The sequence below is a fragment of the Podarcis tiliguerta genome (genome assembly GCF_965153285.1).
Source record: "Podarcis tiliguerta genome assembly, chromosome: 8".
Lineage (NCBI taxonomy): Eukaryota > Metazoa > Chordata > Lepidosauria > Squamata > Lacertidae > Podarcis > Podarcis tiliguerta.
In genome coordinates, this window is record NC_139541.1 from 59,589,760 (window position 1) to 59,604,870 (window position 15,111).

At 42.8% G+C, this 15,111-nt stretch overlaps 1 protein-coding gene across 1 annotated transcript in view; it reads left to right on the forward strand.

Annotated features, from left to right (window-relative positions):
- KIAA0319L (KIAA0319 like) overlaps positions 1-15,111 on the forward strand; it is a 55,825-nt gene that overhangs the window by 17,449 nt on the left and 23,265 nt on the right. The window contains exons 4-8 of the mRNA XM_083453285.1: positions 6,021-6,294; positions 9,075-9,176; positions 10,742-10,839; positions 11,365-11,452; positions 14,304-14,396. Of these exons, the coding sequence (XP_083309411.1) occupies positions 6,021-6,294; positions 9,075-9,176; positions 10,742-10,839; positions 11,365-11,452; positions 14,304-14,396 (655 nt within the window). The remainder of the gene's footprint in view (positions 1-6,020; positions 6,295-9,074; positions 9,177-10,741; positions 10,840-11,364; positions 11,453-14,303; positions 14,397-15,111) is intronic.

The window sequence follows — 15,111 nt, forward strand, 5'->3', positions numbered from 1 at the left end:
CCCCCCCAGCTTTTTCCTTAAGAAAGTCTGGAAGGGAAGAGAATTTGTCAGCTGGGATGCCTCTGCTTAAAGGTACCTCAGACAGAGGGAAAGTCTGGCAGAGAAGGGCATACACTGCCTTGGACACTCCTGATTGAAGGTAACTCACGTGCCTTTTCTAAGAGGAGTGCTGGTGGGGGGGGGGGGGAGGACCATTACAGTTTAGACACAACTGCTGAAAGTCTAACGTCCCACACACTGGATTTTCTGGTGGAGAGTATTCCAGCTTGGGTACCATTAGGTAAAGCTGCTTGGATCACTTTTTCCTAGAGATCACCCCTCTGCCTGCACTGACCTTTCCTGTTCTGGAGCACCAAAGGCTACAAGTGCTGATTTAGCCTTGCATAGCCCATGCTTTCCAGGCACCTTGGCCACAGAGCTGCCAAACATCTCCCAGTCTTCCCCCTTCATAGTTAGAAATAAAACTGGTTGCTTATAACTTCATGGCAAGTGCAACAAACAGAATAGTTGCACTCAGCATATGTGTGGGGTGTGTACCAAGTGTACTTTTTTACTCGCATCCAGGTAAGGGTGCAACAGAGAGTCTACCACAGCAGACAGCTCAGTGACATAACTCTTATCAGTGGGGTCTATCTCATTTTTAGAAATCCCTTGCTCAACTTAGTATGTTTTCAGTAGATTGTGGTTCTTAAAAGCTGTTATTCTCATGTACCTGGTTGCAGATTTTGCAGTCCCAGGTTACATTGCAGCTGTGATATGAGAACTGCCAACCTGGTGGAACAGGATGTGGCTCAGAGCCAAAGGACACGACTTGGAAACCTGGAGCTATCCTAGTTAGCATGCAAAACAACCGCATGGTTTAACTTTGCCTTGCTGACTCAGCTGTCCCTCAGCCTTTGACTTCTTAACAGTCACTTAGGAACTGCTGTTTGGCTCCTCTGTCTCAGCAATATATCAATAATGATGCTTCCCTAAAACTGTAACCATCTGGCCTCTCACAAGAGACTGTCACTCAGGAAGTGATCCAATGTGGTAGAGACTGCACTGCAATCCCTCTGCTAAGATTGATTCTTGCTTGCCCTAAGTGATAAATAGTAATGTGTCCCTAATTTCCCTGCTGATTTCAACAACAGGGTGTTGAGCTCTGAGCTATCAGATTCTCTTCTAATGCTCCAGCTGAGCAGAGAATGTAAAATTAAGGCTGTAAAAATAAATTCTCTGAAATCTGATGTTTTGCTGCAATTCCAGGCCACTTCCCTAGGGTTACCACTAAAGACCCATTTGTGATTTCTCTCATGGTGAACTTACGTTTTTTGATTTCCAAGTTATGGAAAGCAGGTTTTGCAATAACTGAAGGCCCCCACAGGACAAAAATCTTCATAAGAAAAAGAGAATATAATTTGCACAACAGCCATCTTAAAATCACAGCCATGAGTAGTCCTATAACCCACGTCCTCCTACAAGATCTAAGTGTAGTTATGTACATTTAAAGATTGATGCACACTGTCTATTTTGCTTCTTATAGGGGGACTTGCCAGGCAATGCTGCTGTGTATCTCCACCCTCTCAGGCATACTCCTGTTCAGGGCTCCAGTCAACCAGAAGCAGGAGCCTTGCAGTGCTTTTCAGGGTTGCGGGGAGATATTCAGGAGTGGGAAAGGGATAGGATACACACACTGCTGCCCAGCAACCTCCTGCATTGCTATAGAGCTCCCAGTCCCAACCTGGCATTCTCCCTTGGAAGTGGCATTTTTAAAGAATATTTTCCTTCTTATAGCAGTATTGTAGCTTGATTGATAAATAGTGGATTTAAGACATATTCTCATAGGATCAAATAATGTTCTGAGGGAAATGAAGTGATAAAATTTGGCGTACCCTGGCTGTTGTCTAAGGCAAGCAAGGGGAAAATACCACATCTTATTCTTAGCACTACATTGCATTAAACTTAAACTGTATTAGTGTACCTCCACATAATGAGACTGGGGCTGTGGAAGAAAGGGAAGTCATGCTGTGTGTGAGATGCAATAATGATAGGGCAGGAATTATTAATTACTGGGGATGTCTAACGATGTCAGAGAATTCCAAAGAAAGCAGAAAAAGGAGCAGGAATTATCAGCATTCACTTTTTTGTCCCGTGTCTGGAACAGAAATCAATCCAGTGAATATAATTGGTATTCACTGTTGTTTTCAGTTGGCAATGGATACATAACTGATTATGCTTCTGCCACCCAGTTTGTATTGTGTTCCCTTTGCATTTAAATGAATGGGATGGGATGGAATGGAATAATATAATGGAAACCTAAATTATGTAATTATTTAAATACTTTACACAAGTTACCGTATTTTTCGCTCTATAAGACGCACCAGACCACAAGACGCACCTAGTTTTTGGAGGAGGAAAACAAGAAAAAATATATTCTGAATCTCAGAAGCCAGAACAGCAAGAGGGATCTCTGCGCAGCGAAAGCAGCAATCCCTATTGCTGTTCTGGCTTCTGGGATAGCTGTGCAGCCTGCATTCACTCCATAAGACGCACACACATTTCCCCTTACTTTTTAGGAGGGAAAAAGTGAGTCTTATAGAGCAAAAAATACGGTATGTCATTTCACCTCAGTGAAAGACAAATAATGAATTTTTTGGCGGAAGACAAACTGCAGCAGAATAAAAACAGTACAGTATGCAACAAATACAGGGCAGAAGAGAAACCAGTGTCATGTAATGTCCATAATGATGTTGCACAAACTTGTCTGTGGACCTGTCTGTGACATTCATGTATCTATTATCCAAACTGTTGTAACAAACACACTTGGTGAGGGAGAAGGAATTTCATTTTGCCAATACCAACACACTGCATTTTCCCTACAACAGAAGCACTATGTTGGGGGAAGATAGTCTCACATTTACTGCTCATATTAAAAATGTTTGAAAGCCCCTCAGGAAGACAAATTGGCATATGCTTATGAGAGTGAGTGAGAGTCTGTCACGTGCCAAGTTGCAGCCTGGCTCCATTGCCAAATTAGTGCCTTTGTCTTCAAGCGCAATGCTGTGTATTTGAGTCAGACAACAGTGATTGACTAGTCAAGAGAAGTATTCAAGTACAGCACTGTTGATTAAGGGGTCTGCTGCTGCATCACTGTGGTATGCATGCAGAAGCAAGCGCTTTTTTCAAATGAATCTCTTACAAGGTTAGTGTTTCTTGACTTCCACTTCGACTGTGGTGTAGCTGAAGTGTCTTTATCCTTGGCCAGTGTTTGCTTGCCTTGGTTACTGATCATATTCGCTGCATTTGCAAATTTAGGTCCTGTGACTTCTGCAGAGTGATCAGAGTTCAACATTGTTCTAGATATATTAGAATGTGACCCCCTGCCCCTAAAAACATAGGGATTGACACAGAAGGCTTTTTCATCAGCAGAATATGTGGAGGAACCAAGAGGGAAGAAACCAGAATTTGCCAGTAACAAACCTTTGGATTTTGAGAACTGTTTCATAACGGTTACTTATGAAAAGGTTGCACATATTAAAAATGTATGTGCCTGTGTCTATTTCTAGACTATTGATGGGCAAACTGCGCTCCCTGTCTTGAATTGGCTCAGTGCAAGCTTTCTTGGTGATTGTCCTGAAACCGATGTCTGTTTTAAGAGAGTTCCAGATAGTTATATTAGCACATGTGCAGTGATGGTGCTGTGCAGCGTGCACACAGTTGTATATTACATCCTGAGAAATGTAGTTTGATCTCTCTTGCTATGCACCCCAGCCCATTGAACATCAGCTATTGTAGAAAGGCTTCTCAATCTCCCACTAAAAAAAACAAACAACCATGCAGGAGAAGAGAGGGTCTGAATGAGGAGGCAACCACCACATAAAATCTTTGGAAGAAATAATTGAGAAAATTGATTTACACAATTGGAGAAGTTGCTTGCCAACATTAGCCTGCTTGTTGATTTGATAATTTGATCACATAGTTCACAACAGTAAATGAGAGTTCATTGCATATGAGGCTGCAGTGTTGAAAGAACTTCTTTTCATATGCCTTCGAAGCAACTGGCTTTGTAGTTTTGCAACAATCAACAAGAGTTTCATTGAGAGCCATGGGTTAACATTAAATAAAGTTAGCGTACATTGTGGTTTGGGGCACTTGGTCTCTGGGCTGTACACCTTCAGAATCTCATTTAACAATCCATACCAGAGAATAGCTTCTTGAGGAAACAAGGCTTGATCCAAAATGATATGAACATTACCAGCCTATCAAATTCATATACTAAACCAGATAACTAGTGCTGTCACCAACATTTCATAATCCAGATTGACGCAGTCCAATAGTCTCCAGTGGTCTCTCTCTCCATCTATGAATTGAATGTGTGTTTTGATCATCCCTTTAAATTCAGCTGGTACCACATCTTGAACAGAATAGCACTGCAACCTGAAATTATTTCATAACTGGGGCCCTGAGCCCAGAGTTCAAATCCGGAGTTTTATGTGCTGATACTCACCTTCCCAAATTACATAACGTACATGATAACAGAAGTCATGAATTTCTCGCCCTTAGCTTGACCTTTTAAGTATTGCCATTTGATTGTGCCACAAGAAAGTGTGCTGTGATATTTTTGTTTGTTATGAAAATCAAGTCCAGGTTGTGGATATTTCTGTGTGCTGTGATTTAAATGTTCATACTATGCTATACAAAGATCAATTGCGGAAAATATGTAGCATATACAGATAAGCCCAGTTAAAGCTGAAATGTCTGGTTCTGGCTGCCTCAGGCTACCCACCGGAATGAGGAGGGCCTGGGGAAGGAATTTTCTTATGAAAGAAAGGAAATTGTTTTTGTCTGTCCCCTTGTCTTGTTTACACTGGTCCAATTAGTCTCTCACGGCACTCAAAAGTGGAAGAATTTTATAAGTGAGCAAAATGCGCTTGTCACCCAAGTTCTTGACCATAAAGCCAGAAATTCTGTTTGCAGAATGTGCTCCTTTTGAACAGCATCTGAAATCCAGTTCTCTCATGTTGCAGAGGCTGTTACATCTGCATAATCCCATCGTTTTTTTTGCCATTCACGCCTATTATTATTTGCACCCTTCACCAGCAAGTCCCAAGGCAGGTTACAACAATTTAAAACACACCTCTCAGGCATGCAAAGGCCAGGATAAAGCGTTAGCTGAAAACTGTATAGTGAAGATGTGACATGCACCTCTGTAGGGAAGGAATTTTACAATTTAGAGGAGGGGTCAGCAACCTTTTTCAGCCGTGGGCTGGTCCACCGTCCCTCAGACCATGTGGGGGGCTGGACTATATTTTTTGGGGGGAAATGAACGAGTTCCTATGCCCCACAAATAACACAGAGATGCATTTTACATCAAAGGACACTTTCTACTCATGTAAAAACATGCTGTTCCCACGGGCCTTAGGTTGCCTACCCCTGATTTAGAGGAATGTAAACTGAGTGGTTAATGTGCATAACGAGCCACTGTGCATATTCAAGTGTATATAATCATTCCATGAAGAAGGAATTATGCACATTTCCCAGTTGAGATACATAATCTGCAATAGGCCTTGGGAAATGTGCATATATTGACAGAATTTTATAAGTTCTGTAGTCAGGATACCTAACCTTCAACAGGCCCCTGGGAGTGTGCATATCTCAATTGCATTTTGCACGTTTTCCAGGCAGTATGCACTTTCTCCAGTCAGCATGCAGTCTCCAGAAACTTGATTTCCCCCCCTCTCTTTCTAGTCCAGAAACGTGCAGTTTGTGCACATGTGCGCACCCCCAGCTGTTTCTAGCCAAACATGTTTTTCTCACGTGATATGACACATACATTAATAATGAATATTACTACTACTGCTACTACTACTACACCATTTCCCTGCTCTTCCTCTGAATGGGGCCTTGAATGGGGTGAAATTTCTGACAGAGTTGGGGAAATTTTCATGACTGGTGATGATAAGAGTTAGGTTGAAAATGCCATTTTGGATGTTGTGGTCAGTGAATGCTTTGTCACATTCCTTTCTTGCTTTCACTAGGCCCCTGCTGGAGCCTCCACTTCAGAACCCTCTCTGGCAGCTGCATTCCCCAGTCCTGTTGCGAACGCTGAGAAAGTCGAGCCACCCAGCAACACTTCTACCCAGCCTTTCTCGTTGGAGGATGCCATTCCAACTTCTAGCAGTCTTCATGGGAAGGGTATGGGGGAAACGCAGCTGGTTACTTCTGTTCCAACTGGCACCCCCACCAATAATAGTAATCCTGTAGTCCCAACAAACCCTGCTGTGCAACCCAGCACTGCTGCCCCAACACCAGGTAAGAGCAACTGTCGGCTGAGGAGATGTTGTAAGCCTTCCTTTAAATGCTACTGGCATAGTTCCACAATCTCAGCTCTTGATCTGACTGTTCATTTGCCAAATGTTTTGACAGAAGTTTTCTTCTAGTGCTTGTTTAAAACATCACATCTTGCTATCTTAGTTCGGAAGAGGAAAAAAAACCTTTTGGTGATATTGTACAAAATCTAGGAACATATCATTCTGGTTTTGCACTTTTCCACAGCTACTCTTTTGTGTTGTGCACTGCTTGATTAAGTGAAATAAACCTTTTACAGTGCTTGGCCTTAGATGAGAAATAATTACAAAAAACTATATACAGCTGTCTTTTCTGGGACCCACCTCTAACTTCAACCTTCAGTTTGAGATCTGCTTTTAATTTTTACATTTTACATCTCTGTTTTCTACATTCCCATTCCAACTTTGTCATTCTCCTTCTCTGGCAGCCTGGCTGGGACTTTCATACCAACAGCTGATGGCTAAGCCTCCAGAAGCATCAATTTCAGATTTCTCCCTTCCGCACACCTGTGCTGTGCCTGGTTCTCCTCTTTTGCACCCAGTTTCTGTCAATCAGCAGCAAACAAAACAAAGCTCTTTTTAAAAAGAAAGAAAGAATAGAAAATGGTGGCTGCTGGTACCACTCAACTGTGCTCATCATTATAATAATTAGCGTTTATATAACACATTTCAAGTATTCAAAGAACTTCACACTCATTTATCTCATGAACCTTTGTAACAGTCCTGTAAAGGAGGCCAGTCCTCTTCTCCTCAGGTGGACTGTGTGTGACTGTGTGGCTTGCTTAAAGTCACCTAGTGGGTTTGTGGTTGAGGTGAGGTTATTTTGCAACTCTCAGTCTTGGCCTCTTCTCCAAATGTATTTCGCGGGAAGGGCTCATGCTTTGTATACAGAAGGCTCCAGGTTCCATCCCTTGTATCTCCAGGTAGGACTGGGGGAAAAGCTTTTGTCTGAACGCTAGAGAGTCACTGTCATGCAGTGTAGACCAGTGGTGGGGAACTGGTGGCCCTCCAGATGTTGTTGCACACCTGTTATTGGTCATGCTGGCAGGACTGATGGGAGCTGCAGTCCAACGTCTGAAGGGCCACAGAATCCCTAGCACTAGTTTGGGCAATACTGAGTTTGCAGGACTAGGGTTCTAACTCTATATATGGTCTGCGGTCATATATGTTTTTCTCCCCTCTCTGTTTTTTAAATAGATACTTCTGAAGGTGTTCTACTGTTCCATATCCCCCCCCCCCCTTTATTCTGAAGCTAAAGTGCCATTTCATTTTTGTTGTATGTTTGTTGCAATGGGGCAATGAAGGGCTGGTCTGTTTGAGAAGAACTGGAGTGCTTTTAAAATTGAAACAAAGCATAAAGATCAATTTCAGTGATACCACCCCATATGCAAAGGTACAACAAGTACCAGAGAGTTAAATTTTATGGGATCTGCATACTTACTTGGACCTTAAAATGCTTCTCAGTTTCCAGCTCAGAATAGTGCGAATTCTTGCTATGTTTGCAAAAGGCTAAGCTTACAGTTGAATAAATAGAGGCTCTTGTCCCTCTCAGTTTGAGAAAGAGCAGCTAAATTGTCTCCTGAAACATATCTGATTCAGCTCTTCTCATCTCTACTTCACCTGGCTGACATCTCCCTTCAGTACAGAGCACAAAGTGCATGTTGAATTTTCCAGAAAGATAGCAAAGAGTTTAATTTCTGTATGATTCTGTTGGTTTGTATTCACTTTCAGTTTAAAATCTCAAATGGCATCTGAGTTTAAAGGATGGGATGTTATAGTTTAATAATTTGTAGCTTGTTCTAAAGCTTTGCAACTAAGGGCTTGTGGTGCACTTTAATTTTGAGACGTGGAATGATTTCTGCAAGCAATTTCTGTGCCCGGGGTTATTACGCACAGCTTGCTTCTCATCAAAAACATGCATTTCCGTATTCCAGGCTCCAGAATATTGAAAACTGCTGTAGTTAATTGAGAAGCATATGACTCATTCACACAATGGCCCCTTTTGGATGTAACAGGTTTAAAACTGTTGGTTAGCATGGCATGCACAACAAGCAGCAGCAGCAACCCTTAAAATTAGTGTGGGTGAGGGGGAAATTGGAAGCTTTCCCTTCTGGTTTAAAACAAACCAGAGTTTCTCATTGTATCCAAATGGGTTGGGGCGGAGGACTCTAGTTTGTTCAAACATGTCAGGATCAAGCCATACTTTAAACAAACCAGTTTAGACATAATCAGTGCTTTTTTTTCTGGGAGGACGCAGGGGGATGCATACCCCTAAACATTTTGTGAATCTAAGTTTGGCTTCATTGAGGGGCAGTATTTCAATATAAGTAGGAAAATGAGAGTACCCCTAACCTTTTTTTTTTTCCCCCTCCAAGAAAAAAGCACGGGACATAATGAGAATCTCTGCTTAGTTCAGAATGGAAAGTGGATGCTTTTGATCTCCTTACAGTTGTGCCTTGCTGCATCTCTGTGCTTTTTAAAATGAATATATACTTCTCAATGTGTTCTTCTCTCTCATGCTTTCTCCTTCTTTTTGAAGTGACAGTGTCATATCCTTCTTGTATAACAAAATGGCTGTTGCAAGGAGGAAATGAAGGGCTGGCCTGCATGCAAAGTTCAACCATGAGTTACCATCACATCCAAACTGAGCCAATACTTCTTCCACAAGCATCTGGGTATATGAATGGAAAATGGAACATGTGAAATGGCCTTGTCTTTTAATTTTTAATTCTCTTTCTCTTACAGTTATGAAGAAACTAGCAGTTTCTGCTGGAGACAGTGTTGAAGTGACACTGCCAAAGAATGAAGTGGAGCTGAATGCATACGTCTTGCCTCCACCACCTAAAGGTAGAACCCAGGGGGCTGTGGCACATAGTGCGTGGTAGCAAACCTGAGTTTGCCACCTTGTTAGTTTTGCTGGAAGAGATGCATGCTCCTTTAATGTCAGCTCAAGATAGGCGATAAAGCTGGAAACGCTCAGTCAAACCTGCTTGGTAATCAATAGGTAAAGCCTGTCCACATGTGCATGGCAGGAAGAAGTTCATCTGGGCTAACTCCAAGATACACTGGCCAGTTCTGAGCCAGTTGTGTGTACACAGCCTCCACACACTGAATTCCGCTTTGAACAGCTTTTGATATACCCTGAGAATGCAAATATTTACAAGAGTCCAAGGGAGGCTCTTTCCTGAGCAGAGATGGCTGCTTAGATGGGCATAGAACTGACTCAACTGTATATATTTTGGGTGCTAGCTGTTACCATTCTGTGAGAGGGATTAAAGCACGTGCCAAATTAAGTTTTCACAATTAAGGTGGAATAAGTGCTCTGTTGCCCTAGCATAACAAATCCACTTTTAAAAAACGTTTTGCAGTTAAGTAAGTGCAAAATACACTGAAAAGTATGGGATGAATGAATTATTAATGGGAAGATGTGTAAAATCAGAATAAATGCAGTATGAATGGTCATTTTCATATAACTATCCTATAAATAAATCAGAGCACATGCTCAACAGTCATAGTCTAACTACCGTGTTATCTTTGTAGAAGTAAATCAGGAGTAATGCTACATAAACAGGTCATCTGGAAGGGCTCTATAAATACTGTTATATATATTTGGTGTTAATTTTGTTTTATTTATAAATAAATTTCCTTGCAAATAGAAATATAGATGGTCAGTTGGAATAAGCAACAATTTCCAGACCGCTAAATAAGCATGTTATGTTGGTGGAAGTGTGCAGTGGTGAAGCTGCATGCTGCGCTACCGGGGGTGGAGAGCAGTCGGGGGCATGGTGCACACCCTGGGGGCGTGGCACAAATTCTGGGGACGTGGCACGCTGCCTGCGGGGGCATGGTGCTCGACGTGCACAGGGGGTGCAGCACGTGTCTGGGGGGGGGGGCACAATGGCACCCTACCAGAATAGTGGTGCCGGCGGCGGTCCGCACCCCCGTTCCTCTGCCAGTGGAAGTGTGCATTTTATTTTGCAGCATTTGATACATGGCTTACACTGCAAGGTTTTTTGGGATGGGATGTTTTAAGTCTCCCTTCTTTAATTCTGGTGCAGTTAAATAGATTTCATATAGCAGAATATTCTTATATTTTACTTTCCCACTCTGCAGTGATGGGAATGGACATTCTTTCCCAAGATTTAGTATGACATATTCTGGCCATAATCAGTATGAAAAGATTTCATTTTTTGTTTTTCAAATCTCAGCTTATATGAGTATTCCTTTCTATTTAATCAGTTTCACTCCCAATATGTGCTGGACCACCACATGTGGATATAACACAACTTAGTTTTCTGAAGTGACATTAGTTTGAATCTTCAAGATAAGGCTTAAGCTTCTGAGCTGCTTTGATCTTCTCATTCAGTTTCTTTTGATAGTGGGCTCTTCTAACCTCTGGTTTGTTTGTTTAGGGACTAGCTACTCCTATGACTGGAGGCTGATCACACACCCCACCGACTATAGTGGAGAGATGGAAGGACAGCACTCACAGATTCTCAAGTTATCCAAGGTGAATCTCTTACTTTTTGGCAACTCTTAAATCTAAAATCGCAGTTGTAGGCTTTTGCACTGTCGTGCTGCAAGGTTTGGGGAAGCAAATGTTACAGTGTGTAATAATATATGTACTGAAGCTGCTTTATGCTGTCAGACCATTGGCCCATCTAACTACATACTGTCTGACTCTGAGTGGTTCTCTGGGGTGTCAGGTACAATGAAACTGTTAGAGGCTTTGAGTTCACATCCTCTCCTTGCTTTTGTCGCGTTGCTGAGTCCACAGTAGAAAAATAAAATAAAATATCCCCTCTTCCACCTGAGCACAAGGCCCAGGTAATGCAGGATGTTAGGGTCCAAATAGAGAAGGGGTTTATTCTCATCTGAGCAGATGGCATCAATGGCTCATGTCTCTCATAATTCAGTATATGTTAGTTGCTTGCTATGAGGTACTAACATCATTGTGGTGCTCTAATTTAGGGGTGGGAACAGGTAAACACAGTCTTGCCCATGTCTAATGTGCCCTGTTCATTTTCTTTGCTAGCTCACCGTTGGCCTGTACGAATTCAATGTGATAGTAGATGGTGATAATGCTCACGGAGAAGGAATGGTGAATGTGACAGTTAAACCAGGTATGCTTAGCAGGTACATTTATCAGCTTGTAGGTTATATATTTCTCCAGGGAGAAATTTTGGCTAAATTTGCAGTGGAAGGGTGGCGTTGGGTGAAACAGAATGTGAAAAATCATTCACTAACTTTTGCCTCCTTCTTTGTCTTGTTTTATGGTGGGTGGCAGCATCAGGAGTGCTCTTCTTAGTGGCTGCCATTTTCTTTCCTGCTTGGCATAGCTTTGTGATTAATTCACACTTCCCAAAACAAATTGTGAGCCAAAATGAAACCAAATTGTGAGCCAGAATATGCTCCAAATTTGGTTGCTACTACCTGTTCCCTCCCCCCACTGTACTGTTATCTTCTGGCAATACAGGTTTTTCTTCTATTTCAGTGCACTTAAGACTGCAAAACCAGGGAACTGAGATAGCAGGATGTTTGTGCACAGGAGTCAACAAATGTTTGACTCGGTGGAGGCTAGGGCAAGTCAGGGTACTGTCCCACCAACCTCTGCCTGGTTCAGTCCAGGGCCACCATGTCTGCTTCTTATTTACAACCAGTCCTAGTGGCAGCAGTGGCAGTCAGCTTCCTTCTCCTTAGTCTCAATGTTTATTTTCATTTTATTTACTTATTGTGTTTATTTGTTTCTTTTTCAAAAAAATGAAACAAAGCACTTGAAGCATTGCAAAAGGGTAAAACATCCTAAAATACACAAGTTACACACACACACACACACACACACACACACATCCAACTTCACCCCACTGAAAGATAAGCAGAAAGTTAATATCTAAGGGCTAGGATGAATAAAAAAGCTTTCGCCTGGTGCCTAAAATAGCTAGAGGTAGTGCCAGGAGTGGGTGGTTGTACCTACCCGTTAAAGGATGTTGAATGGCTTATACTCCAAATTCACATCTTCCTATCCTTCACCTAGGAAACGTTGGGTACAACAGGTGTGTGGGTGTGTTTTGTCAGCAAATCTAGAAACTTGGTGTTTGTCACTTGGCCATTTTCCCATTAAGGCCAGGGTTGCCTTTCTGCCTGCCAGTTTGCAATTTCCACCAGACAATGAAGTTGCTGCTCACCACTGCCTCTGCTACCACTGCTTACCTGATATGTTAGAGGAGCTGTTTGAATTGACTCAAAAGCCAGGCTTTTCTCTATGGTAACCAAATTCACTATAACAGCAATAGTATTGACCTGGAGTTTTTGGATTGGTAGGGGAGGGCACCTAGATTTCTCCCCCTCTATCCCAAGTAATGGTTTGTGTTGCAAACACTGCAGGGTGGGTAACCTGTTCCTTTCCAGATATTGTTAGACTACAATCCCCATCACTCCAGACCATTGGCCATGCTGGCTGGGACTGCTAGGAGCTGGAGTTGAACGATGTCAGGAGAAATGCAGGTTAGCCTCCTCTGCTGTGTGTCTTAGAGGGAGTTTGACTGAATTCAGTCTGGGTGCTTTCCCCTCCCAACAGATGAACAGTGCTATGATAGCATAGCCCAAGCCAGATGCTCCAAACATAGCAGGAGGCCTTGATTGTTAAGAACCATTGATCTAGTCTTCAATTGGTGGGTCGGGATCCATTAGTGGGTTGTGGCCTGATCCAAGGTGGGTCACAATAGGAGCACTGTTGTTGTTGTTTAGTCGTTCAGTCGTGCCCGACTCTTCGTGACCCCATGGACCAGAGCACGCCAGGCACTCCTGTCTTCCACTGCCACCCGCAGTTTGGTCAAGTTCATGTTTGTAGCAATAGGAGCACTACCACCATGCAAATGAAAGATTAAAAATGAGTCTTCCAATGCATGTTTGAGTTAAAAGCAGGTCCTGTTTCTGAAATGGTTGGAGATATTTGATCTAGTAGAATAGTAGATCAAATAGGATTAGCAGCCAGGTGCTGCTGCTCCCCTTCCCTCCCAGGGAGTGGTTGGAATACCTTTACTAACACTGTTTCCTTCAGAATGTCACAATGGCATATAAATAAAGATAATTGATGAGAATGGCCACCCAAGTAAAGGAGCCTGTATTTCACCAGCCATCTTGGATCTCCTTTGTCCGTGAAAAGGGAGGAAGTAGGCCCAATGGCTTCTAATAGCCAGTGATTGGCTTCTAGAATGGAAAGTACCAAGATTCAGGTCTCTGCTGTCTAAGAAACATTTTCTCCCTCATTCTGGTTGTGTGAGAGCTGGTTTTGATTCCTCAGTGGCAAGAAAGGCAAACTATGTACTGTATTACTATTCTTGGCATAGTTATTCCTCCAAATACCACTAGGTGCTGCTAGCAGGGCTTAATATGTTCCAAGGTTCCTCAGAACTCTGTACTTTAGCAATAGAGGGAAGGCAGTGACTTCTATTGATCGTGTGGAAAGTGCCACTTCCTGTAAGCACTCAAAGCGCTTTACCGGCTGTATATCTGTGATCCTTACAACAATCCTGTAAAATAGGTTAGTGGTATTATTTCCATATTGCAACAGGAAAGTTGAGGCTCAGTGAGCTCGCTTGCCTAAGTCACCTAGGGAGTCCTATTTCTAAGGCAAGTTTTAACCGCAAGTTCAATAATATATCAATATGTACAATTTAATATGTACAATTTATGTAGCTGTTTGCTTTTGCGAGTGTTCAAAGTGCTTCTTGTTTATTGTTTTATCCCATGTTGCAAATTGAAAAAGGGGGGGTGGTAGTTGCTGAAGTTGGGAGAGGCCATCTTTCCTTAAGGCCATTTAGTGAGTTCATGGCAGAGGTGAGGTTCATGGCAGAGGTGAGGTTTGAGCCCTGGACTTCCTGATTCACAGCTCCATCTCTTAGCTACAATGCTGCAGTTGACTAGAATGGGAACTTTCTATGGTGGCTGTCATAGTTCTGTTTTTCATTGCAGAGCCTCGAGTGAATCAGCCCCCTGTGGCCATTGTGTTACCCCAGTTCCTGGAGATCTCACTACCAACTACCTCAACAGTCATTGATGGCAGCCGTAAGAACCTACTAAAACTAGTGCAATCTATTCCTGAAAGCCTCAGATAAAAGTCATGGAGGAGACCAAGCGAGACTTTCTATTAAGGAACGGGATTCTAGAGGAATGTGGCTGATGTATCATTAGGATCAGTTCAAATCATACACTGACTGTTGATCAATTTGTGGGCACATGTAGATTTGTAGCTACTGGTCTTCACCGCCAAATGCATTAGTTAAACTAGGGCAGCCCCAACTCAGTACAAGGTAAACATCTGCTCACTGGACTTGTTTAAACATATGAAGCTGCTCTACACAGAATCAGCCTTCTGGTCCCTTTAGCTCAGGGCTGGGGTATCTTTTTCAGCTCAAGATCTGCATTCCCTTCTGATAACCTTCTGGGAGCTACATGCCGGGGTGGGCAGAGCTAGAGGCAAAAATAAGCAGAGCAATAGATGTGTGTTTTTCCTTTGTACAGTTGGCTAGTTTTTTACACACACCTCTCTCCAGGCCAGGAAGAATGCAAAGCCGCTCTAGTGAGGGGGTGGCAGAGGAGGGGGCCAGATAAAGAGGCTTGGAAGGCCACGTTCCCCCCCCCCCCCCAGCATGAGGTTTCCCATCCCTTCTTTGGCTTATTATTGTATTACTGATAGTGGCTCCCCAGAATCTCAGCCAAGGATCTTTCCCGGCCTTTCTACCCGAGACGTTTTTTGCTGAAGTGATGTGGGATAGAATCT